The following is a 25,556-nucleotide window of genomic DNA, read 5'->3' as shown; positions in this document are numbered from 1 at the left end:
ACGGTGGGAAAGTATGGTATAGAGCAGTTGTCTGCTCTCTAATTGTTCTTATTTAAAAGATGAATCTGTTTTGCATCACTGGTTACACTGACATGCTGCATACTGAACCAGCAGCAAAATCATGTCTAATTACCATAAAGCTAATAGGAAAAGGAAGGTGAAATCTCATGATTAGTTTGAGAGTTCTGTCAAGGGACAGTGCAATCATGTTTAATTTGACTGCCGTATGGCGCAGCTTTTCTTCACTGTTTAAAAATACCAGCCGTGCAAGTTTATTTCAGAGGTTTGAGATGATAAATTCAGGCATTATGGTTGGCAGGACCTTATGTATCCGAGAGCTGCAATGCTTCAGATGTGCCTGGCCTCCAAAGCTACCTGACTGGCAAAAGATCCGCGAGAGCTCTGAGCTGTTGTACTGATTCAGCTAGTGAAAGAAAGAGGCTTTTCATTTGGATTTGGTGGCTTTTTTCCTTCTGGGGAAGTTTCCTGGCCATCATTTTCTCATTTGCTTTTGTCTGTATTAAAACTGACACTTATATAGTGAAGCTACTTTTAAAAAAATCACTCTAGATTTAGCAAATTACAGGCTTTCAAGAAATTCTCTTTAACATTAAAAAACCACATGTCAATACTATCAGAAAACAGTAATATTTTAGAACTAGCATAAACTACCTAGGTATATTTCCTGGAGCTATTAGAGTTATTGTGACGACAGTAAGCAGCAAATGAAGTCTTCAAACACCAAAGATATAAATGGCTTTTATATCTACATATATATGTGTGTGCACGTACGTGTGTATTTATATGTATCTAATGAACAGCTGGTCACAGGAGGTAAAGTTACGGGAGCTGAACAAGTCACTGCTCATCAGCTGAGCCATATTAAATCACCATATGTACAGACCTAGTCCGCTCAACTTGAGAAGTAAAACCACAACCATGAAGACAGCGTAAAGGAAGGCAAAAGCACACAATATTCTAGGAGTTCAGCAAAGTGCAGCTCAAATGATTATTGGGAACTCGTTAAGTTTGGGCACTGCTTTACTTTTGCTTTTCTATGTTCCAGGTTAACAGGTTATATGAGAAGCATGTAACTTGGCAGTGGTTCAGCTGTTTTGTTCTTGTGTGTCTCTAATAAATTCCCAAGACTCAATAATAGTAGCTTATTAGACATGAGTAAATCTATTCTGCATCTTTTCTGTTTTGTCATCATGGGAGGAAATAGCTGGAATTTATGATAGCTGGTTGGCTGCATAACAGCAAAGGATCCCTCAAATAATCCATACTCCCATTGCAAATATGTGCTGCTGTGCAATAATCATTGCACAGTGAATTTTAGATATTGTTTGCATTTAAATCACCCAGAAAAGCAGATTCAGAGGTAATTCAGAGATGATTTGTGTTAATAACCATGTACTTTCTTTTTTTTTACAGACAGTAAATGTATATGTACAAGATGGAGGAACCGATTCCATACCTGTGAAAGTGCTGAACTGTGATACTATATCACAAGTAAAGGAAAAGATAATAGACCAAGTCTATCGAAATCTGCCATGTTCTCAGTGGCCAAAAGCTGAGAGTGTAGTTCTTGGTAGGTACCTACTTGTGATACTATATTGAGCAGGTGAATGATGTTGTGTGATTTTGTATTTTCCCCCAAAATGTCTATAAAAGCAATTTTTTGGGTTTAAAAAAAAAAAAATTTGAATTTGTGTTCAGCTGGATGCAAAAATAAAGCATTTTGCAACAATCTTAATATGCATTAAAATTTAGTGCTTTCTTACAGAGTTCTTTTTCCTGACTCTTAAAGTTTCGGTATACTGTCATTAGTGTGCAAAAAGCCTGTTAATCACTGTTAGCACAAATGTATTCCATGTCTGACAGAGTCAATCTCAGGTACTAATTAATGTGATAATGACAGCATGGACAATTAGCTGATGGAGAAGTAATGATGCAATTTCAGAAACTGGTACTGATTTTGACTTGCCTTTAAGGTGGTTACTCAAAAGAATTATAACTTAGAGGAGCTGCACTTGTAGGAGATGATGAGCCACCCAGACTCTGAAAATCATCCTCCTTGAAGGCTTTCAAAACTACTGTTCTCTTCTTGGAGGAAAAAAAGAAGTTGACATAACTTAAAAGGCCTAATAATCACATAATAAAAGCTCAATTAATAATTTTGCAATATCTTCATTACTGCCTTAATCTGAAAGTAGAGGATGCAATTCTTGCTCTTCAGAAAATCCTAGTAAATTCCCTAAAAATGCCTTTTTTATTCCATATAACGTCCTACTCTGTTCTGGACTGATAGCAGTTCTTATTATATATATTTGTAGTATTCTAAGCAAAGGAATTTAACTTTCTATGGAAAGTAATCAGAAGTCATGTGCACGGTTAGGGAATAGCTCGTGCAAACTTCTGTAATAAAGACCAAACTATTAAGCAATAAAAAACGCACATCGTGGCATGTGCCAAATTACTTCTTTTAATGTTCCACAATGCGTCAGTGGGTCGTCTAAACTGAAACATTCTTGGAGTAGTTATTTTTGCCCATGGTTAAAAACTGTTTTTTCTCATTTTAATTACCCCTTAGAGTGGCGTCCAGGTTCTACTGCACAGATCCTCTCAGACTTGGATTTAACATCCCAAAGAGATGGCAGATGGAAACGTATCAACACACTAATGCATTATAATGTAAGGAGGTGTTTCAGAGCAGTTGTTCGCATCTGTTAACTGTTCTCTAGTAATAAATAAAATCTTTATTTGTTTTTAGAGAAACTTCTGTGCTACATAAAGAATCAAAAAAAACCCTAGCTCTGGGTCTAGGCAGTAAAAGTTTGGGAGCATGAAAGGCTAGGTCTAGACATATTGCCTAAACATCTTACCAAAAACACACTACCTAAATGCCAGCACTTTGGTTTCCTCATCATTGCAGTGTCCAAATCCACATTCCCCTTTGAACATTCACAAGCTCCTTTTGCTAGGTCTCGTATTCATCTATTCTTTTCTCTACCACTTCCTACCCCTGAGAATTGTCTTTGTCCTTGCTCTGCTGCTAAATAGATTTTGGGTTGGTCTGGTTTGTTCAACAGCCCAGTCAGGAGAGCAGATGTTGACGTTTTTGTACCGTCTGTTTTAGGTTTCGTACTATGCTTCTGTTTTAGGTTTCATACTATGCACTCTACCAAGCACTTGCAATCCACTTATCTTCCCTTTGTATGCTATTTATTGCATTCTAACAACAGATACCCTGATTAGGAAAGATAGAAGTTAGTTTTCCCTCAGAAAACAGACAGGTCCGATTCTTCATGATAAACCCCATTTTTGTACAACAGGTGCCCACACCAGGTTGAGGAACCACTTAAGTCTTGGAGATGCTTCTAGCATTTTCAGTAATCTCAGAGGAGGTGCTACTGGGATCTCTTATTAAGGGAGGGGGAGGGACTGTGTTCTAAATTGCAGAGCCCGTTGCCCAAGAAGCTTTGAAGGGCAGCATTAATCATAGGTCTAGATTCCCTGCAAAAGATTACAGAAACCACAGTTTAGGTTTTAAGAAAGAGGTTCATAATTCTTTTGAATAACATCCCTGTGTTTGTATTTTCAAAGGTCCGAGATGGTGCCACGCTCATCTTATCAAAAATGGGAATTTCCCAGCAGCCGGAGGATAATCAGCAAGATGTTCCAGGGGAAAGTAAGTATCTTGTGGCTTCCCTACCTCCCAAAATGACTAGAAGTCAAAACCCACACAGAGAGGGTGACAATGCTGTCTTGATCTTGTTTATCAAGCATGTCTGTGGAGCTAGATATTCCCCACCAGACTATATAGGGCTTATTTGTTGTGTGTTACCTACTGTACACTTGCAGTGGTTTTCTTTGTCCTCATTATAAAAGCATTAAATAATGGGGCTTTAGCCATAATAGCTGTGAGTCCATACCCCAGCTTAATAGAAAGCACTCTCAGCAAACATTTCCTTGCATATTTTGTTTCTTAATCCCACTACATCTGTAGTCAAACTGTATGTTCCATCTTTCCAAAGCTTTATCTCTTTTTCTCCTTCCTTCTTCACTTACTTTCTGCTCCAGATCTCTTCCACTTCTTACTAGACTGAAAATTGAATGCAGTGTTCTAGATGAACCACAGTAGAGATGAGCTCCCCTCTGTGAAATAATGGATCTGATGTAATTATTGCATTTCTTACAACTATGTTACCTTGCAAACTCATCTCTGCATGTTCATATTTTGTGTCTCCCTCCCTCTGATGTTTCACCAGCTATGCTAGCTTGGTTTTTCCAGGGTTTGTTAATTGGCTTCATTCATTCCATACATGTTATGTCTTTAGATGCAGTGTTTTCCACAATTCCTTTGTTCTTTTTGAGGTTTGCAATCCACTCTAAGTTAGTATCAAGAATTTCCTTATAATGTTTCCTCTCTTTCACATTACTAATGCAGCTGTTGCATAATTCTTGTACTGCTGTCTGCTACAGTATGCTGGACATCTCAACATGGAAAACAACCTGTTAGCTTGCAACCCATCTTTTAAAGCTTTTACTTCTACATGTTAGTATTCTGTCCAGAGCAATTTCCTTTATCTCAAAACCTCTCGAGACACAACATCCATTACAACCTAAAATGTACTCAGATTTTTATGGAAATATTTATTTGTAAATTTATGTTCTTTGTCACTTGTGTTTCCTTTACGTATCAGATGTTCAGTTTCTCTTTTTTTTTTTTTTTATCCTTATATTCAGCTATTTTACACAGGTTAGAAGTTAGATTTAGGGAATGATAATTGTTGAGATCATTCTTCCTGCTATAAACTCATTTGATATACTTTTCTGTCTAGCACTGATTGCAAAAGCCGTTGCTTCACCGAATAGTTTCATTCCCTTAAACAGATTTACTGGTGTGGATTTAATAGGTTTCAAGGGCTGGACAGTCAAACAGATTGGAAATAATATGCCAGAAATGTACTTTTTTCAAGAAGATGGGTGTCAGCTCATAGGTCTGACATATATCACTATTTAACAAAAATGTGCAGACTTCCATTTCATCTGTGTTTAGTGTTGGCCAGGAAATTAGGACAGGCAGAATTACTTGCCATTTACTTTTTACTCTGCCCTCCTGGATGCTTTCTGTTGAGACTTTTTCCAGCATCCGTGAAGGGTCTTCTAATGGTCATGGCTACCTCTTTGCTGCTATCTTCTAACCCCTTTACTGCAATTGCCTGCCATAGTTGGCCAAGTGGTGACTACTCTGTCACAGCAGGTGCCAACCCAGCATGTTAACTTAAAAAGCCATCCAGTTTAATACAGAAGGCAGTGAAGTGCAGCCAGGCAAGGAGCTGATTCCTAGTCCCTGTTCAGTTTGGTTGCACTGTTTGCTGAGATAACTGTTGAGGCAGTAGTTGCCTCCACTCTGAAGTAGTGGAGTGGACTGTGGATGGAGCCTGCTGGTGTCCTTAGCTTGCTTTGCTTTGCTTTCTTAACACAGAGCCATGTTCAGTCACCCATTCTGGGCTCCCAGTCTTCATTCTCCCCTCCTCACTACCCTTGTGGCAGGCAGTAGAGGACCAGACTGTGACATTTTCTTTTTTTGTTGGGTTGGGTTTTTTTTTCTTTTCTCCTTCTCTACAATTATATCTTTAGCTATGATTCAGTATGATGAAGCTCTTTGAACATACATGCTCTGTACTCCAAGATGAACTCCTTAGTTATACATGTGCCATAATAAATTCTAAATAGTGAAGGAAAAGCAGACTTCTGGGGACAGTGCTGTCACATGAAGGCTCTTGTACACGAAAGAAATTTTCTCTGCAGAGAGAATTCAGATCCCAAAGTATGGAATTAAGACAACTTCCACCATGTTTCTTCTCCACACCCTGTCTTGCACCATGGTAGTGTACAAATTTGGGAAGACAGCATTTCATGCCAGACTAGCCCATTTTCTTTAGTGCCAAAGGGTCCTTAGAGGTATCTGGTGCCAACTTGTTCTTTTGGAAAGCTATAAAATGTTACAAAGACAGTGCAAAGCGAGAGCCTGCAGTGACAGTGATTTGTGAGATGCTATGTGTATAAAAGGGAGAGGAAAGGATCAGAGGCTTCCCCCTCCCACACACACACATTTATATGACACAGGGATTTACAGGGTTGGAATAGACACAAATCCTATCCTGGCTCTATGAATGAGGCTTGTGACGAAGTGGTTTTCCTTTTATTCAGAGCCTCTCATTAACTTGCACCTTTTGCATTGAGAAGTGTCAGCTGAAGCCATTGACTGTCTGCCAAAGTACTGGGCTTTGCACAGAACGAAAATGTAAAACCATGTTCAGAGATGTTGCTCTAAAACCTGGCATTGCTTCCATGCTGCTTTTGATTCACAGCTTCTAGCAGGAAGACACTAGAAGCTGGAGGTTGTGACAAATTAAATGCAGCATCTTTTGCTTCTGGAGATAATAAATGCAATTACTAATTTGTATGAAGATGGAGAATGGTTTCAATGATTTCATGCTAGTATTTCTGTACTGAACTGTAAGCCAAAACAACATGCTCTGTTATTCTGGGGATTTTCTCTGGGCTTTTTTTTTCTTTCTTAATTCTGATTAAAAATAGACAGAGGGTTGCAGATCAGAAATACTGTAGGGCAGCCCTTCCTTCACCTCCATGGAGCAGTGTATTTGCAGGCAGGGAGGAGACTGGAAGGAAGCTAATTTGCTGCAGGCCATGCAAGGGGAAGGGGGCTGCGTTGCCTGTCACCATCTCACTTGCCTCCATCACATTTACATCATGGTTCATATCACTATGATCAGTCAGTGCAGTCATTATTTGACATTAACACCCCTACCCTGCAGCGTTATTTTGTATTGGCCAAAGAATGCCCAAGGGCCAAGACAAAGAGTTCGGGGGGAAGCATTTGACCCAGTGGGCGCAGTCTTCTCCCCGCTTACAGCTTGACGTATAATGTGGCTACCACAATGAAGAAGGAGGTGTTTTCCCCTATCTTTTATTTTCTTCACCTCCTACTTTTCCTTGGGAAAAATATTACCTCACAGGAATGTTATTTTCTCTTAGCAACCATACTGCTGACATGTTTTGTTGCCCCATGTTCTGAATTTCTCTTCCTCTTTCTTCCTGCTTTTTTTAGCAATGAAGTGGGAACTTTGTGTTGCAGAAGTTCATTTGGTTGAGCTGTAGCCTCTTAGTGCCTAATTCCCTATGAAATAACTAGTATTTCACTAGTAGCCAATTCTGTTGTTGCTAAACAAACTCGGGCCAAATTAAGCTGCACATAGAGGCCAGTAATCTCAGTGGCAACGCCTTTGGTTGTTTCTTTTCTTTCCAAAGTTAAACTGGGCCATATACCATCAGGAGGGCAAAGAAAGCATAAATTCCTTTGAATCAAAGGAGGAAGCAGAAGTGTACCAAGCGACTGACATAAGGCTGGAAAATAGTTTCTGCTCTAACTGCGTGATTTGATCTATTAATTTAGAAAAGTAAATAACAGGCATTGCAAAAGAAATTCCAGACTTTGGGCCCAGCAGCAGTTCTTACTGTACTGGCAGATGATTGCTATGAATGGTATCGATTGTGAAATCGCAGCTGCTTCAAAATAAAGTGATAGCTTTTATTTCTTGCTTGCTTCATTCACATGAACTTCCAAGTCAAATTGAGGACTCTGAAAGGACAACGTGATTTAATGTGGGATTTATGGTTTTTTCCCTACCTGGTTAAAAAGAAGTAAAGGCCCCAAAAAACTGCATAGCTAATGCTTTTCATAAGGATATATAAAGTAGATTCAAGCAGAAGTGTTAGCTTGGTCAGATTACACGTAAATGTTATTTTCCCCTGTGATGTAAAATATTGAATATGCATTCACACTGGTAAATTTAAGGTAGCTGTTGAAGAACTGAGTTAATAAACTACTATGGCCAAAAATTTGAAAGGACAAAATTCATGCAATTAGAGACTGATATTTTCTGCTGCAACTGGGATTCAGTTATGTTAGATACATATATTAAAGCATAAAACTTACCAGTAATGCAAAATAATTTGTGCAATAGGGCTGAATCACAATTTTTATGGGAAAAATAACTTTCACATTTTTAAGACGTCAATGATTTTAAATGCACTGATTCAGTAACTTCCACTGGAAAAGTGCCATTGGTTTTAGGGACTATGCCAAGTAGATATAAAAATTCAGAAATTAAAGGAAGAACAAGTAAAACCAGGAGATTTGAAACCAGGTTTTTGACACCGAATGTTTTTTCAAGGGATATTAATTGCAAGTTAAAACAATTGTATCATCTCTTTTAGAACTGTTTGTAGCAAAAGATTCTCAAGCTTAGAGTTTGTCTGGACGTTCATGTTGATGCTGAAATGCAAGACTCCCTTTATTTCACTGCATGATCATTGAACTAAGCTCAGGGACCGTATGCATGACCAAGCCATGGACAGCATAGTGAGGCATTGTAATCAGATGAGCTGTCATTAGCATCCAGGTGCTTACTCCTGTTTCTGCTATATGCTAACAGACTTGATGTGTGTCTCCTTCTCTGATTTAAGCTATGAATACTGACAAACAAATTTTTTAAAATCTTATTACATGGATTATGAATTTGCAGCAGTCATTATCTCTGTCTGCTGGAGTTCACGTCCTCTCAGCAAAGGGATGCATTTTTCTTCCTTTCAGCTACAAAGTCAAGTGGTGCTGGTCAAATGCTGATAAAGGCAGGTTTCAACTGATGTACCATACTTTGAACTCAGCAGTTAGGGTAAAAATGTAAATGATGATGGTGGTACGTAGAAAAAAGGTTGAGACCATAAAGTCTTATATCACCACTGCCAAATTCACCAGAGCTGCTACAATATCTTGCCTTGTACCTGGAGTAGGTTACAATTGCTCTTTCTGCAGTGGCTGTTGGGTCAGACCTAGCTGAGTTTCCATAACTTGATCAAGTCTCTGAGAATTCACAGAGGGGTGGAGTACTTCAGTGTGTGGACCTCAAAAAATACACATACTGTGCTTACATGACCCAACAGGAGTTTCCTTATTGTGTGATTCCTTCCTCTCCCTTTGCTTTTGACAAAAGCAAGCTTTTTCATCTCATGTATTATTGAACATTTAGTACTTGAGTTGTATATGTTGGACAGGAACGGAATAATCTAGATCTTCTTGGCAAGAGGGCAGGTTTGTTAAGGATAGGGAACAAAGATCTTACATGTACTTATGTATATGGTTATTTTTGTGTTGCTGTTGTGGGTGTGGGTTGGTTTTTGTAATTATTGTGATTACTGTTTCTAGGGCATGCACTCCTGGAAGATGAAAATAAGGTCTGGCATCTAGTCCGGCCAGTAGATGAAATAGATGAAGGTAAATCGAAGCGGGGCAGCGTGAAAGAAAAAGAGAGGACCAAAGCTATTACAGAAATCTACCTGACCAGACTTCTTTCTGTGAAGGTAGGGCTCAGATGTGCCATGGTTACACCTTACTTCTATAGATTTTGAGGTACAAATGAAGAAAATGGTGCAACTATTAGTCATGTGTTTGGCTGCAATTTTGAATATGTGTCATGTACATACAACTGGTGTTCAGGGCCTCAAGTGATTAATATGCCCTGAGGATCATTACTGGGAAAGAGATAAAGTATAACTCCCAATCAAAGCTGGGAACCACAATTGTGTGTTCGTTAAATAAGGATTTTTTTCTTGCAAGACAAAGATGGATATTCTTCTCCGTGTTACCTCTTTAGATAATATTTTGTTTGGTTTTCTTTTGAACTAGATGCTTTATAAACTGCTACAGAGCCTTATATTTCCCTGTTCTTATGTGTGGCCAATGCTGCAGTATAACCTAGAAAAATAAAAATGTTTTCCAGTAATAATAGTCCCTTTAGAGTATTTTTAGTGCTTATACTGCAGAATGGATCACAAGCAAAATAATTTTGCAAAGCATTCCTCCTTGCAGAAAGAATTTAGAATAATATGTTTAATGACCCTAAAGCCAGGCTCCTCATGAAAATGAGAGTGGTCTGGCTCCAGCTAAGGCCACTTGTCCAAATGTGAAAGTAGATGTGAAGGGAAGTCTGTGCATAGATGACATAGACTCAGGACAGAGAGCCAGCAAGAAGTTTACATCCCTCTTTTCTGTTAGTAACTCCTTTGCAGCTGCCGCTTTTCTATTCCCAATAGCCAGTTTACAGATTATTACTAGTCTGGAGCTTTACACACTCATACAGAGCTGGTGAGGTGTTACGGCTGGACCACAGCTACCCCTACAACCCAAGGACTGTCAATGTGTCCTTGCTGACAGCAGAGTGGCTTAGGCCTTCTTGCCTTCTTGGTCCCTGCCCTGTTCTGAGGCTGGCAGCAGGAGTGGTGGTGAGAGGAAGGATGCAGCCCTTCAAATGTGTCCATAGGGCCAATCAGCTGAGTGGGGACAAACTGCATGTGGCCTCAACGGGGTCATCTCTAAAACAAGGGGACAGTCTCTGAGGTCACAGTCTCTAAGGTCCAGGCAGATACAGGAATCCAACCAAGCACACAGTCCTCCTGGGACACTTCACTCCTTGGGCTCGGTGGAGCTCATGGAGCTGGGCCAGACTGGGTGTCTAATGAGACTAAAGTGCTTGCTCTTAAACAAAAAGTCAAATGCTCACTGGTACTTTTTCCTCTCAGTCTCTTTCTAAAAATTGCATGGTGCTCTGGAGTCAGAGGAAACCGGAGGTGGGAAACTGCAAAACCATTAAGAAATGGCTAACAATTATTTTATGTGTACAATGACCCTGAAATGTAAATGTATTTAAAAATTTTATACTTAGCAGCCAGTTTCTCTTCATTGTCAGCATCAACCTGCTTCTTCTGTCAAGCAGAAAGCACACCTTTCTGTGCAAACCATAGAATAGCTGGTAAAGTCACAACCTTTCAGGCTGGAACATAAAATTGTTCTCTAGAAGGTCTTTACTGTGTTGGCAGTTTGCAAGGTCACTGCACTAAGAAGTTGCTTGTTTTTTTGTCACCCGGTACCCTTAGCACTCGGGATGAAGGCCATCACTGACTGCAAATGGATTATGGGCTGTTAGTGTCAATAGGAATAAAAGATTCTAGGACGGCACCAAGTTCAGCCTGTAACACAAATGTAATAGATTTTTTTAAATTTGCTTTTAGGGTACACTTCAGCAGTTCGTAGATAACTTCTTTCATAGCGTGCTCAACTCAAACCATGTGGTGCCACCAGCTGTGAAATACTTCTTTGACTTTCTTGATGAGCAAGCAGAAAAACATGACATCAAGGATGAAGATACCATTCACATCTGGAAAACAAACAGGTACGGTATGAACAGAGTAATACTTGTATTGCAGAGAAACGAAGAGTGTAATTCCCAGGTATGTACTGGCACTCATACAACAAATCAAAGTAAATTTCATTTATAATTCTCAGAATCATTTTAATTGAGATAATTTGTTTATGTGATCAAAAGGATTCCCTGTAAGCCTAGAAGCTGCAAAAATAAAGCCAGCCTACCTATGGGGTTGTCATTGGCAGATTTACCACTTTACTTTTTGTCTCTCCTCAGAAAAGAGGAAAGCGAGAGGAAAATGGGACTAGATTTACCTGTCAAAGCACAAAATCTAACAAAATACCAGTCAGGTAGTTTCTCTAACAACACAGACATCTTCTCTTGCTATTTTGGGCACTTGAGATTCTTCTTGTATGAGTTTTTCTGTGAGAGATGTAAAGGCTTGATTTTCAGACATGGAAACCAGACAACAGATAGCTTGTATAAATGTTGAAATATAAAATTAAGCTTCACTGTTGTGAGGAGATCAAAATGAGAAACCCGTACTTAATTTCATGTGATTTGCTTGTTGTAGAACATTTATTGTGTGAAAAGGATTTTTTATCTTTTTCCTTGCTTTGCAGCCTGCCTCTTAGATTCTGGGTAAACATACTGAAAAATCCCCATTTCATCTTTGATGTTCATGTTCACGAAGTAGTGGATGCTTCCTTGTCAGTCATTGCACAGACTTTCATGGATGCTTGCACAAGAACAGAGCACAAATTAAGCAGAGTAAGTGATTTGCATTCTACATCCTGACTATGCTCATGCCTGACAAGACAAAGGGCATCCTCATAGACAATACCCATTCTCTGAGGAGATACAGCCTTGATAGTTTCTTTTTAGTTTTATAATGAAGTTAGCACTTCACCACTTAACAGGTTGGTGAACATGTCTGTGTTACTGTGTAGTCTGCCAACTGATATTTATAAAAAGGAGAAAATAGCAACTGCTTTTGTAAAAAGCAAGTTTAAGAACTGATTATTTTAAGAACTGATTATTTCATGTCCATCAATCATTTAGTATGATCTTGCATTGGATGTATTTGTAAAACTCAACAGTAATGCTGTGTGGAAACTTCATCCTTTTAGGACAAATAATCCCACCAATGTTAATAAGCATCCAAACGTTAGTATCTGTAAAGCCCATGTGAATATAAAGGCTTGATCTTAAGTTCCTGACTTTCTTTTGCTTCCCAGAGGTGTTCATAAATCAACCAAGTTTCTCTCTATTATAAATTTTTCAGGATTCTCCGAGTAATAAATTACTTTACGCAAAAGAAATCTCTAACTATAAGAAAATGGTGGAAGAGTAAGTATAGACACTTTTCATGCTTATTTGGAGTTGTTAGGGCTTTAAGCCTGTGTAAGAGGAAAAGCGAATGCTGAGGTAGTCAAAGTTAACTGTCAAATGTTAAAAATTTTACACATGAATGTTAAAATGTTCCCTTGGTGGTGGCATTGAGAGAGTTGACATGGAGCACCATTATGACCCAGTGCGTGTTCATGTCTGTGCAGACAGATGGATAGATTTATTCAGGAGAAAATATGATGCTGTTTTCTGCAGTGGTGGTTGTTACTCACACGATCTGTCTAAACAATGCTGCACTTCCATAACTCAGTAGAGATCAAATCCTGAAAACATTTTCACAGACACATTTTTTCTATTCCATCTCTGACTTTATTCATTTACTAATTGGCAGTTCTTTGAATACCATGGAAGATCTGCCTCAGGGCAAAACTTTTGCTAGCTGATGACTTCAAAAGTTTGAAGACCTAAAATAATCATCAGCTGCAATTATAAATAGATTTCTTTCCTGTGGTATGGCCTTGTACAATCAGGTATGATTTGCCTCTGTTGTGAAGGTACTAATGACTGTTGGAAGGTAGGATTACTAATTGGTTTGTTGTGGTAGAGCATCTCCTGCATTATTAGGAAGCGTGTTTAAAATAATCGCAAAATTGAAAGACAGAATTACCAGAAAACCACAGTGTATTTCACCTAATTGAAAGTCTGTTTTCATCTGTTGCAGTTACTACAAAGGTATTCGTCAGATGGTGCCAGTTAGTGACCAAGACATGAACACCCATCTGGCAGAGATTTCTAGGGTAAGAATAAATTCCATTTTCTTGTCCTGAAATTGGAGCCAAGCATAGCACTGTTTTTCTTTGTCTTCTCTTTCTAGCTCAACAAGTGGATCTGTTGTATGTGCAAACATCAAATGAGTTGTTTCATAAATCTCTGAAATACTCCTGTTTAGTTTAGTCATGCCTTTTAGCCCTTTGAAATGTTGATTATTGAATGGAACCAAGAATGGTTATCATCACTAATCAGAGTGATGTAGGTGCCAGAGCAAAGTCTTGGGATTTTTTCACATCTGTTGTGGAAAAATTATAGCACTCTTGAATTGTGTTTTGTCTCCACAGCATATAGAGGATTTTTAGCATTGATCATACTGATAACAAGTAATGACTGAATTCAGAGTGCTACCATAGCAAAAATTAGATTCCAGAAATGAAAGAGGAGGCACATACATTCAGTGTGTCCTATTTTAGAGCTGTCTGTATGAGGGCAATACTTCTGCTTTACACTGCATGTGAGAAGCTCACCATGTGCTCGCTGAGTGGCACTTTTTGCATTATAGATTATTGGGGGTTACCTCTCACGGAGAAGAGCAGAGGGGGGTGGTTGCTAGCTGAGGACTCTGGTTGGAGACTGGTGGAGCAAAGACACTACAAAACCTGCTTCAGTCTTGAAAAAGCCTGTCCACTCTGCAGCTCAGCTGAGCTAGAGCAGGCTCATGCCTTCGAAGCACTCGATTTAACTTGGAAAACCAGGAGAGGCCCTCACCAGTCTTAAATGATGTTGGTTAGCCTGAGCAAAGAGACAGTGTACTTACTGGCTGGTTTGCTTAGTTGCTTAATTTAGTTGAAGAGTTCTAGTGTAAGGAGGATGTTTGGGGAATTTTTTGTGGTTTGTTTATTTCAGTGCCCTTAGGACCTAACATTTTGCAGATCAACTTCCTCATGAGAGCATTTCTATTTTCAGTCATTCACTACAAAACTCATCTGCAGTCACATTTCATTTTCCAGTTCACTTTATTTATTACACAAATTGAAATGTATATAAAATGAAAATGTTTGGTGATTAAAAGTAAATTCAATAGAATGTTTTAATATCAGCAGAATATGTTGATCCTTTCTATTTACATTATAAATTATGATAAAAACGTATATGGAAGGAGCGATGGAACACTGCAAATTTTGACCAGGTCTAGAAGTGACTTTTCTAGAGCAAGGAAAGATGGAAGTAGCAATATTTTGCAATTCTTCATTTTCTTACCTAACTTAAAAGACTATAGGCATAACTAGAGACTTGAATCCTATACGTTTGAATGAGAAACATCTGTTTAGACAGGTAGAGCACATTCACTAAATAATTTAAATGTCAGGGGTAGAGGGAGGAAGAGGTAATGGAAGGGTTATTTCCTGCTTCATTTAAAGTCCTTTTTCTTTCTGTCTCTCTCTCCTCTTTCCATCTTCATGATTCAGATGGCTTTTTCCAAACATATATGTGCTCATGATCTTGATGAGTTACACCTTTGCTGTAGTGAGGTGTGAATAATTTTAAAGAATTAAAAAGAGCTGGAGAAAGGATTTCAAACAGTCATGACAGTGACAGAACCAATGCTTAATATCTCAACAATACGTAGGTTGTACTGAGTAAATGCTTTAGTTATACATACCCATGTTGTTAACAGATGTTTGAGCTGTAGTCTGTGATTGGACGTTCAGAGTTCAAAACATTTTCCAGCTCCAGTGTTAGAGTTGTAGGCAGGCTGGAAGAACACCAGCGGGAAAGCCTTGATCTAAAAATCACCACACAAAACTTTTCTCACCCCTTTTTTCTGCCCCAACTGTCATTTAACAAAAGTTACAGGATGCAGAGCTTGCATTTGGAAATCTTGTATACTGTATCCAATGGTTGTGCATAACTTTCAGCTGTCTGTGATCATATTTTGACATGTTTTCTGCCCACTTGTTTGTTTAACAGGCACATACTGATTCCTTAAATACGCTTGTGGCTCTACACCAACTCTACCAGTATACTAACAAATACTATGATGAGGTAAGTTGCAGCTTTTGTTTTCATTTTTTAATATCAATGATAAAAAAGTTATGAAGGCTAACATCAGTCTAAAGGAACAACAATTGGAATTCCCTGGATAATCAGGTAAAAACAATGCTGAACAGAAAGCTCTAACTTTGCAGTTATACACCTTGCTTGGCAGTTACACTGGTCAAGGTTGTGTTCTTATAAATGAACAATTTCATTATGAACTATCTGGTTTTGGTACTGATAATTTAACAAGATCTGAAAGAGAAATAGATATAAAAATCATTTCTCTTCAGTTCTACTGTCCTAATTCCTAAGAATTCCTAAGGAATGTCACTGAGCAAAAAGTAGTTGTCACAGCTATATCAGGTTTCAAGCCAGTGTTTTTTTGTTAGGAACAATCTATTAAACTTGTTTTGCTAGTAGGAATGGGACCGTGCCTTTTTTATTAGTTAAGATGCACTTCAAACTTCTATGCATGCTACCGTCCCTGTTTTGCTGTGCCAAATGAAGTGCCTGCCCAAGGTAAACCAAAGTAGAGTAACTGTTGAATATAGCCTGATTCAAAAGGAGCCTCACAGATTCAGTCCAAAATGTTTCTTAGGTTCTTCACCCCCGCTGTGGAAAGGGGGATAAAGAATATCCCAGTGTAGCTGGGCTGTGGCTATGGCTCTCTAAACCTAATCTGAAAACAAAAAGAGAGAAGAAAACTTTTATTCAAAGGTTTCCATGGAAATGAATGCCTCCAGAAAACTCTCAGAATTAAATCAAAGCAAGTAAGAACAGATGCTGAATCAAAAAGGAGTACAGCACATGTGAGCTCTCTTCAGTTTGTCTTGCACCTCAGCACAGTTCGTGTTTTCACTTATATTTAGCACTAAAGGCAGTGAGTCTCATCCTCAGCTTCACTGCAGCTGCTTTACACAGGAGCAGCCAGCCTGTCGCAGCTTTTAAACAGATGTAAGCAGGGAAAATCAAATCACCCTGTGAAGTCTTGCAACAAGGGTCGGTAGGGGAAGTGGCCAGAGGAATGCAGGCCAACCCGATGGCGTTGGTTTCCTCGCCCCTCATCCCCAGTGCTAACCAAGCTGGCTGTCAACGCCTTCCTGAATGTATCCGTGGCCTGACCTCTTACAGAAACACTCAGGGACCGTGGGTGACAGATGAACCGTAAAGCCCAGGTTCTTCCACACCCCTGTCTCCCTGCTTCCAGTCACGGTTTCACGTTTGGTGGCAGGCGCAGGTGGAGTCACCAGTCTGTGGGACTTCCATCAGTGGCAGGCCAGCAAACCCCAGTGCGTAGCTGCAGCTCTGCCTTTCACGTATATCACTGTATAACAACAAGTTGCCTCTGATGAAAAGGCTGCTAATTCAGAGTTATGGAGATAATCTGTCAAGAACCATTCAGTAAAATTAATCGAGCTTATTTATTTTCTGTGAAAATGTTTTAATTTGCATAAATTGGAACATTTTGCAGCTGCCCTTGTCTTTATTACTGACGCAGTGGTTCCCAGCATGTGCGGTACCTTCTGCATCTCTGCAGGGCTTGACAATGACTAAGTGGGTACATTCTAATTGTCCACATTTATATGAAGGATATATTCACCAGCAGAGATAATAATGAATTATTTAGTCCAGATTTGAGGAGTTACAGCAAGATGTAATTGTTTAAATTAAGGGAACAATATCAAATTAAATTAGGCCAAATTTAAGTACTGTAATAAGTGTTTATTAACTCTGTCTTGTAAAAATGTTTTCACGCTTTAAAAACAAAACCATTAAAATAATTATTTCTAAACAAATTTGCTCCAATGTTTGAAACTCAAATGCTATACCAGCCCTTCAAAGTGAAATTATGGGCTAGATTGATACCGACTGCATTAATCTCTATTGACAATGATGTGCAAGAACTGGTAAGAAGCACAGGTAGTGACAGGCAAACTCTATTTCTCCAATTCTTGTACTTGCAGATTTATATAGTATTTAAACAGAGCTAAAGGTTTCTGCTTGATTACAGTGTCTGACTTTTATTAATAAAGCCAGTTCTAGAAAAGGAACGGTTTTGCCGTGTAACACATTCTTCTAATGGAGAAATCTAATAGTTGGTGGAAAAGTTTCCCTAAAGGATGGTGGAAATGAAAACCTTTTGAAACCTTTGATATTTGATCTTGAGAAGCCCTAAAAAACTCTATTTGAAGAAAAGCCTTCTCATAACAGTTGACCTTTTCTAGCTCTTGTTTTCAAATCCCTTCTGTCTTAAGAGTCATACCTTCCTATATATATTCTGTACAGCAGAGGCTGCATGCGGGATGCTGAAGGGCTCCTCTGATGAGCTCTTTTCTTCCTACGCTACGTGGTGCTGGGCCAGAGCCTCGGCATTTCTTGGCCAGAGCCAAAGGGGAGCTGCTGGCAGCTCCCTGACACTGTGGCCAGACCGTTTCCTTCATCGTATTGCCTATAGACACAAGAGACTTTGCGTTGCCCTACCTTATGCCTGTGTGTGGACCACCCAGGAGCTTCTCATAACCAAAGCTCATGGAAATGGGGCTTAATGACTGCTGGTAGATGACCCTTAAGCCTTGTAGGGTATACTGTAAGTAAAAGCATTGTTTCTTAAATAGCTATAAAGATGTTTTTCCCCCTGCCTACTCCATCTTGGAATGTAATATTTCACAAGATAAAGTACTACCTATTCATTTGTTTGGATCCCAGTGTAAAGGGAAACATTACAGCAACTTAGATAAAGTAATGGAGACAATATTTTTTTTTTGCCTTTGTGTAAAAATAGAACATGGGCCCTACTAGATGGACTTCCTCTTTGGTACAGATCAAATGCAAAAGACTCTTTACAACCAAAGTAGTATCAAACACTTGGTCCGGGAACTGTCATATATTTTAAGCTAAACGTTTCTAAACATTCTATGTTTATTTCTTCCAGATTATAAATGCACTTGAAGAGGACCCAGCTGCACAAAAAATGCAGCTTGCCTTCCGTTTACAGCAGATAGCAGCTGCATTAGAGAATAAAGTGACTGACCTTTGACTCAAAAGCCGCAATAAAGAAATCTGATCTGAAGATGTTCAAATTCATTCTTCCTGTTAAGGAAATAGTGTTCTATTTTTTAATGTATAATTACAACTTTAAATGAAAGATTTCATGTTTTTTTGATAGCAGAGGTGTAATGTAAAGAATTTTTACTGTAAATTATGCTTCTAATTAAAAGCTGTGTTGTGTGTAAATGAATCTTCTGTGGGAAGGAGAGTCCTTTGGTTGGGGGCAGGGTGGGGGGTGGAAGAAGGAAAACCTATAGTTCGTTTAATTTAGTAGAATCTGAGACATCAGCATTTAGGATTCATTATGCAAGTAAATTCAATACTATAGCATCCTTTCTACATTAAGCAATATTTGTACTAGGAAAACAATAACATACTCGGAGACACATGCAATATCCCCTTTTATTTTGATAACTGGAAATTGACTTCCATATAGCTCTAAAACTTGGTCTATGCTCATAATGAACATTGTGAACAATGTGTCTGATTTCTGTGCAAGATCTGAAAATGGGATTTGCTACCACACATGGTTCTTAATTTAATTATTTATGTCCATGGTGATGCACAGTATTGCACCCACCACAGTTGGCTGTGACGGAAATAAGAGTAATGTCAGTGTAGGAGGGTTCTACTGATAAAGTCTCATTCAGTTCAGAAATCACTGCAAAGAAGGAATTAGTCCTTGAAACTTTACAACTCTTTGTTATTATTGTGAGTTTTATGATATATGCTAATGTGCCTTACTTGTACTAATTCTGTGAATCTGATGAATGGTTTTGTAAAAAGAAGCAGATCAGAAAAAGAAATATTTATGTGCTATTGAATGACTTTGTGTGAAAAACATGACCAGCAAAATGCTTGTAATTAGCTGCTTGCCGAGAGTGTGCTGTTTAACATGATTTGATTATGTATAATATCTTATTTTAGAATGGTTCTGATAATTTTTTATTTGAATCTTGGAACTGTCCTAGAAATACCATCACTTGTTTTTATTGTATTTGTGATGTAAATTACTAGTATGATATTGGAAAAATCATATACCCGTCTATTGAAAACCACTCAGTCAGTTTTGAGCCTTGGAATGCTGCATTTGATTGAATACACACCATAACCCATAGCAAAGAAAATTGAAATAACTTGTCAGAAAGTGTGTGTTTACAATATAGTTAAGCTCCGTACAAATCAAAAAGTTAGGTACGTCTTCTTAAATTGCTGTATTGCACATCAGAGAACTTTATTCCTCTTTGTCTCGCAAGTTTTTGGCAGTAAAGTAGCATTTTAATGAAGCGCTGCCATCTGTACTCCTTCGTTCATTGTCCTGCCAAGCGCCCGGACTCTGCTGATTCTCAGCAAGCTAGCGCAGTGTCTGCTGCCCGCTCTCCCTGCCCAGTAGGTTGTCACACAGTGACTTTTACTGTTTGTTGATATATTCCCCCCCCCCCCTTTTTGAAAATTTCCTAGTATTTGTCAGTGGGCCTTTCCTTCAGTTTCCAAAAATCAAAAGCCTCACCAGAACCGGTTTCCTGCCCAGTAGGCTGGGAGAGTGGTTTTGGTTTGTTTTGTACTCAACTTCTTCCATTTGTGTATAATCATTCCTGAACCTGCCTGGGCTATAAGTTATTTTACACTGTTTAGGACTGAGGTACATGACTTCTACATAAAGGTGCTTTGCCAGCTACTCCTTCATCAACAAAGGCATCCTAATTTCATGGCTAATCTGTTTCTTTGTCATTATTTGTAAATCCTGTTAATTGTAAATCAAATACAATGTTGTTTTTTTCCACCAAGTGTCACAGGATCTTTACTGAAATTGGGGGGTGGGTGTTGAAAGGGGTTTGTAATGCTTCCTCCAGGGGTGAGAGAGCAGCAGCGTCCGTCAGTCTGCGGTTGGTAATGGAGGAGCACAGCACATCCTGCAGATGGTATGCCTGACATCATGCCCTTTTTGTGGGCATTTGCTCTGAAAAATGAGAGTACTCCTGAGAAGAGAGGATGTAGTGCAACATCCCATAGCGAGGAAATCCATCTTGGGACCTGAAAGCCAATTAAATACAGGCTCAGCAGCATCTCTCCAGAGAGACCAGAAAGCCCTGCTTGAGCAAGTAGGCTTTCAGAAGGAACATTATGTGTCCCCCACCATCAGTGACTTGATGCAGAGCAGCTGCAGGCGATCATAAGCTGCCGTGGGCTGTGGCAATGCTGTAGCAGGATCTTTCTAACCTGTTAGACAAGAGTGTGCAAGTTCGTGATGGAGCCATTGGTCACTCTTTAGTGCCCTTTTTTTACATCCTGGGAAATTTGCAGGCTTTTGGTGCTGCAGTGCTGTCTGCCAGAGAACACGGAGGCAGATAACTGTGAGCAGCTGCAGCTACAAAGGAGACTTAATGCCAGTTCTTCAGTTGCTGTAAGTCTCCTCTCCTGAAAGCACGGAGTTGGAATTTGAATTGAAGAACTGAGCTGGTTTATTTTATTCTTTCCCCTTCTGGCTAAGCTCCTCCAGTGCTTGTTTTTCCACTCTGGTGCTCTGTTTTGTCCAGGCCTGGTTTTTGGCTCCAGTTTTCCCTATGTTTTAGCAATCTGATTCTTAAAGGCTTCGTGCTCCTCCTTTGGTTTCTGCTGCTCCTGCCATCTGGTTCATCTGCAACATAAAAGAAAAAAGCTCACTGGGGGTGTCCCTCCTTTTCATCCCCTCTGCAACCCCTCTAAGACGCACTTCTTTGAGCACAAGAACCTTCTCTCTGCATAATAGGAGCCACTCCACTCCATAGTGGCAGCTGTTGACCACCAGCAGCAGGTCTGAATCCCATGGCTGATTTCAGCCTCTCCAAAGGGTTTGCTTGTCTCCTCACCAGCAAACAAGCAAGTAGAGATCTCAGATGATGGGACAAAGTCCCTGCCCCTGCTTGCCTAATACAGAGTAAACTTGCCCAACTGAACAGGCATTTGGGGTTTTGCCTCTGGCCAGGAATTTACTCTCTATTCCTTCATGCAAAGTTTCCCCCTGACAACTTACTAGATCTTTTTGCTGCTCTCTATATGCTATAGATTTATAAGCAAGTGGTTATGAGTGGAGGAGACTTCAGCTAGCTTGTATATGTGAGGCATAGCCCTTCCTCAAGATGCTTTCTCTGATCAGTCTGTTACAGCTGTACTTGAGCCTCCCCCTTCTGCAGGCTGCTGTGTTGGACACGTGTTTCTCAGCCTGCTCAGTCTGAGCTGTGTTTACACGCATTCTCTAAAGCTAGCCTTTCTGGCAACCTTTTGAAGACCAGCAGAGCCATCACTATAAATAAAAATGTACAGGGAATTCAGAAACTCAAACTGGAATTCATAAATTCACAAATTCCCAAACTGTCGTAACATGGGAGGATTTTTAGCCAGCTGCGTAAAGACTTGAAATGGCTCTGAGCTTGAAATTCAGCTGTCCTGGACTTACCAGCACTGATGAGATTTTGTGGCCAGTCCTTTACTGTCCCAGGTTCTCAAGCCTTGTTAGTAACACAACCATTTTCATCCACAGTATGCCCTGGTAGGATGTATCTGCATGGCCTAAAAAAAAAATCCCTGAATGTGATCAGGAAACCTCTCTTTCACATGCTTCCTATGGCTGCAACACCTCAATTTACTCTGATAAATGAAGGTTCTAGTCAGGTTTCCCATTTGCACCTATGCACATGGTGTAACAGTTCTGGAGGACTTCCTCTCTAAAGAATTTGATCTTGAGCAAAGATTGCCTTCTCTTGAGACTTTTTCCAAGTCTGTTGTCTTCTCTTAGAAAAAGCTTATGGGGAAGTTGTTTGGGGGTTTGGGGGTTTTTTCTTCCTCTGTCTAGAGATAGCCTGTCAGAGCAATGAGACAGTCAACTTCAGAAGTTTAAAGGCTGCCATTTTTCTACAAACTGCTGGCTCGAGTCCTGTGCTATTCTGCTTTACACCCAGAAGGGTTGAAATTTGGCACTTTGAGTCACTAGAGTTGTTGCTCTGGAAATAACGCTGTGGTCCTTGTGACTTGCTTTCATCCCTCATTCCCAGCTCAACACAGTCAAGCTCAGCACCTGAAGCATTCCAGGTTCTCAGTTACACAAGCTCCTCTCTTCTTAGAGGTCTGCTTTGCCAGATCTGCCTGGAGCATGCGATTCCCTGGAGATGAATGACAGCAGCACACAAGCTAAAATTATCAGTAATTCTGTTTTCTCAGGCTCTGTGCTTACCTAGTCTGTGTTTCTGTCTCTTTTATTTTGAGAAACCCTCCTTCAGTTGATGAATGATGAATTTGAAAGGTGGAATTGTAAACTAGAGTTGGTCCTTCAGCCTTTCTCCTTTGTTAGCCTTTGTCTTGATGGGGCCTAAAAATGATGGTGGAAGTCTTGGTGTTTGACAGTCTCTGCAGAAGAGAAGGAAAGGAGACTTTCCAGACCCAGATTTTAAGGGTTTCATTTTCTTCAAATCATGTCCCCTTATGGCTCAGTGGCAAGGAGCATTTCTCCATCCATTAGAGAAGAAAGTGGCTTCTCCTGTGCAGGCTTGTAATAACCATCCATGCTATGTAAGATCACTGCCATTGTACGAGTCATTCAGCGCTGACTTTTGTCTTGCTGGTGCATACTGCTTGCTGCTGCGTGCCATTCCCAAAGAGGACAAAGCCTACTATCATTCATAGCTAGGCAATCAAAAGCTATTACATTTACCCATGTATTCCTGTTTCTTTGCTGCTTTTCAGATAATTGCCATTTGAACCAGAAGAGAGTTTGCATGCTTTCCTTCTTTTTTTAAGCTTTTAAAGCACCTATGTGTCTTAACAGATTGAACACTTCAGAAAGAAACTATTTCTTCAGTGGGACAGAGGACAATAGCTCTCATACAGCTGTATATGGCTCATCTTAAAAGGAAATAAAAATCCCACCATGAACCACACACTGTGTTTTTGAAACCCTTTATTCAGTGCTCTAATTCTGAACAATGTTTTTGGCTTATTTAATTCTCCTCAAAACTGAATGTTGAACAAAATTCTCTTTTTTTTTCTTTTAATCTACTGTAATAAGAAAGGAGTGAAATGAAAAATGTATTCCTTTGATACCCTTAATCTTTCCTCTCCTGTGGCTATGCTCCTATTCAGTAAGAGATCATACTTGCTAGTTGCAGAGCCTGGACACCAATCCATGGGATATAAAACAAACCAAAATCCATGTTTCCTGCAGCTGCGTCTGGGTCCATGGCAATGCGCACAATTGTAAAACTGCCTCTAGGATGTTATTTGGAGTTTTATTATTGTGGGTCTGGCTGGTTTCCTTGTCCTCCTTCATGTGATCCTCCTTTGTGGGTTTTCACCTTGTGTTTCAGTGGCACTTGCTGGACCACAACACTACATTCCTCTGAAAGCCCAAGGAAGGAAACAATCACTGTCTGGATTAGTCATGCGCTTTTCATCCCCGAAGCACCCCATGGGCACTCAGGCCCTCCCAAGCTCAGCTCACTGGAAAATGATAGAAATGGATTTTTTTATGCTAGAGCAGACAGCCTTACTGAAATATAAAACATTTCCATCTGTCTAAACTAAGTCGTGTTTGTTTTGTTAATAAACACCCACTGGTTAGGTACAATACTATTCATATCTGATGTACTAACGGCCCTTCTGAGTTGATCTAAGCTCCACCTGAAGTCTGCAGCACCCTTTACCCTAGGCAGGTGGCTGCGCTAGGCTAGCCCCAAACTAGAAAGCAGCACAGATGTTAACATCATTTAGCCTTTAGATGAGGCTAAATACCCACATCTCGTTTGCTTGATGTGGGTGTTTAGACTCATTGCTGCTTTTAGTGGACTAAAGTTTGTCTTGTGAGGCTGTTATATGGTTATGATATCCAGAAGTCCCATAATGAGGCCTTAAAGTCCAGCTAAGGGATCAGAAAGACCACCATCATTTTCAGCAGCAGCAGGTCTAGCATCCTTCATTCTGCTCAGCCGTCAATGTATATTCCACCCTTTATTTTAACATGGTCTTATTTTGCTTTCCTTGTGCACTTGAAGCATTTGCAGTCCTGTTATTTGTATTCTGGCACATTACTGCGCAAGGTGAGATCATCCATCTGGGTTTTGTGCTGTTTGGAGCTACAGGTCTGGTATTTAATAGGGTCATACCCTGGTGCACTTACTCCTCTTACAATAATATTTGATAGAGAGCTGCATCGAGTTATGTTTTTGCTCGCTGTGTGTGAAGATTCATATGCTGATTGCTTTGACCTGGCTGTCTACAGTAAGAGCCTGTAACTGCCCAAGTGCTACTATAGCTTTTGATTTAGATTATGGTTGTGATTTTATCTTTCTTTCCAGTGAAAGGAAGATTAGAAACGTTTTGTTTGCCATTTAACTGGAAAATGTTAATAGTTTAGCTCCATTGCTGAGAGAAAAGAGGGGAAAGGGGAGGTGATGTCCTTTCCCTGTGAGGTGGTTTTGGACTATTCTTTTCTGAAGTTAACGAAGACAGTGACGACAAAGACCACCTCAGCACTGCTGTAACTCACAGACTTAAGTTTCTTTGTGGTTAATCATTCATGTGAATTAGCAGGGCAAGTTTTTTAATACGGAGCTTGAATTTAATTTCAATCTGTGCTGTCCATCATTGTCTCTTTTTATCGGGTTTTTGAGATGACAGCATACACAATGTATCTAAGATTAGATTCTGGCTTTAAATATTTAGAGTCTGAATCACATCTATTTGTACTTCATTTCAAGGTTGAAGTAATGTGGCAGGACACACATTCTGCAGTAGTTAAAACTCACAAATCAAAGGAGTGCTGAATTATTCATTTTAAACTTTTCAGCAACTTCTCTTTGTGGGCCTGCACCCATGTGCTCCTTGGGACAAGCACCAGGATCACCAGGCGGGCTGCGAGGCTCTGCCCTGCACGCAGTCCCCTTGCGCTGGTCTCCCACCCAAGGCCATTGCCCCGCTTGCTAGGCCAGCTAAGGTTTGCAGGTTGTTTGTGCTAATGGATGATGTGGTTATCTGGGGAACTGGTCGAGCCTAACAAATTCCAGGCTGGGCTTTGGTTAGCTC

At 39.8% G+C, this 25,556-nt stretch overlaps 1 protein-coding gene across 11 annotated transcripts in view; it reads left to right on the top strand.

Annotated features, from left to right (window-relative positions):
* PLXNB2 (plexin B2) overlaps positions 1-20,286 on the top strand; it is a 261,927-nt gene extending 241,641 nt beyond the window's left edge. For all 11 annotated transcript variants that reach the window (XM_069801975.1, XM_069801980.1, XM_069801969.1 and 8 more), the window contains 10 exons: positions 1,435-1,591; positions 2,594-2,694; positions 3,607-3,691; positions 9,299-9,453; positions 11,161-11,321; positions 11,918-12,065; positions 12,580-12,644; positions 13,366-13,441; positions 15,387-15,461; positions 18,388-20,286. In XM_069801975.1, coding sequence (XP_069658076.1) covers positions 1,435-1,591; positions 2,594-2,694; positions 3,607-3,691; positions 9,299-9,453; positions 11,161-11,321; positions 11,918-12,065; positions 12,580-12,644; positions 13,366-13,441; positions 15,387-15,461; positions 18,388-18,492 — 1,128 coding nt within the window. In that variant the 3' untranslated portion in view covers positions 18,493-20,286. The remainder of the gene's footprint in view (positions 1-1,434; positions 1,592-2,593; positions 2,695-3,606; positions 3,692-9,298; positions 9,454-11,160; positions 11,322-11,917; positions 12,066-12,579; positions 12,645-13,365; positions 13,442-15,386; positions 15,462-18,387) is intronic.
* The last annotated feature ends 5,270 nt before the right edge of the window (positions 20,287-25,556 follow it).

Source organism: Haliaeetus albicilla, chromosome 14, assembly GCF_947461875.1.
Source record: "Haliaeetus albicilla chromosome 14, bHalAlb1.1, whole genome shotgun sequence".
In the NCBI taxonomy this organism is placed as follows: Eukaryota; Metazoa; Chordata; class Aves; order Accipitriformes; family Accipitridae; genus Haliaeetus; species Haliaeetus albicilla.
The sequence above is the reverse complement of the archived record's forward strand: the minus strand, read 5'-3'. Positions and strand labels throughout refer to the sequence as shown.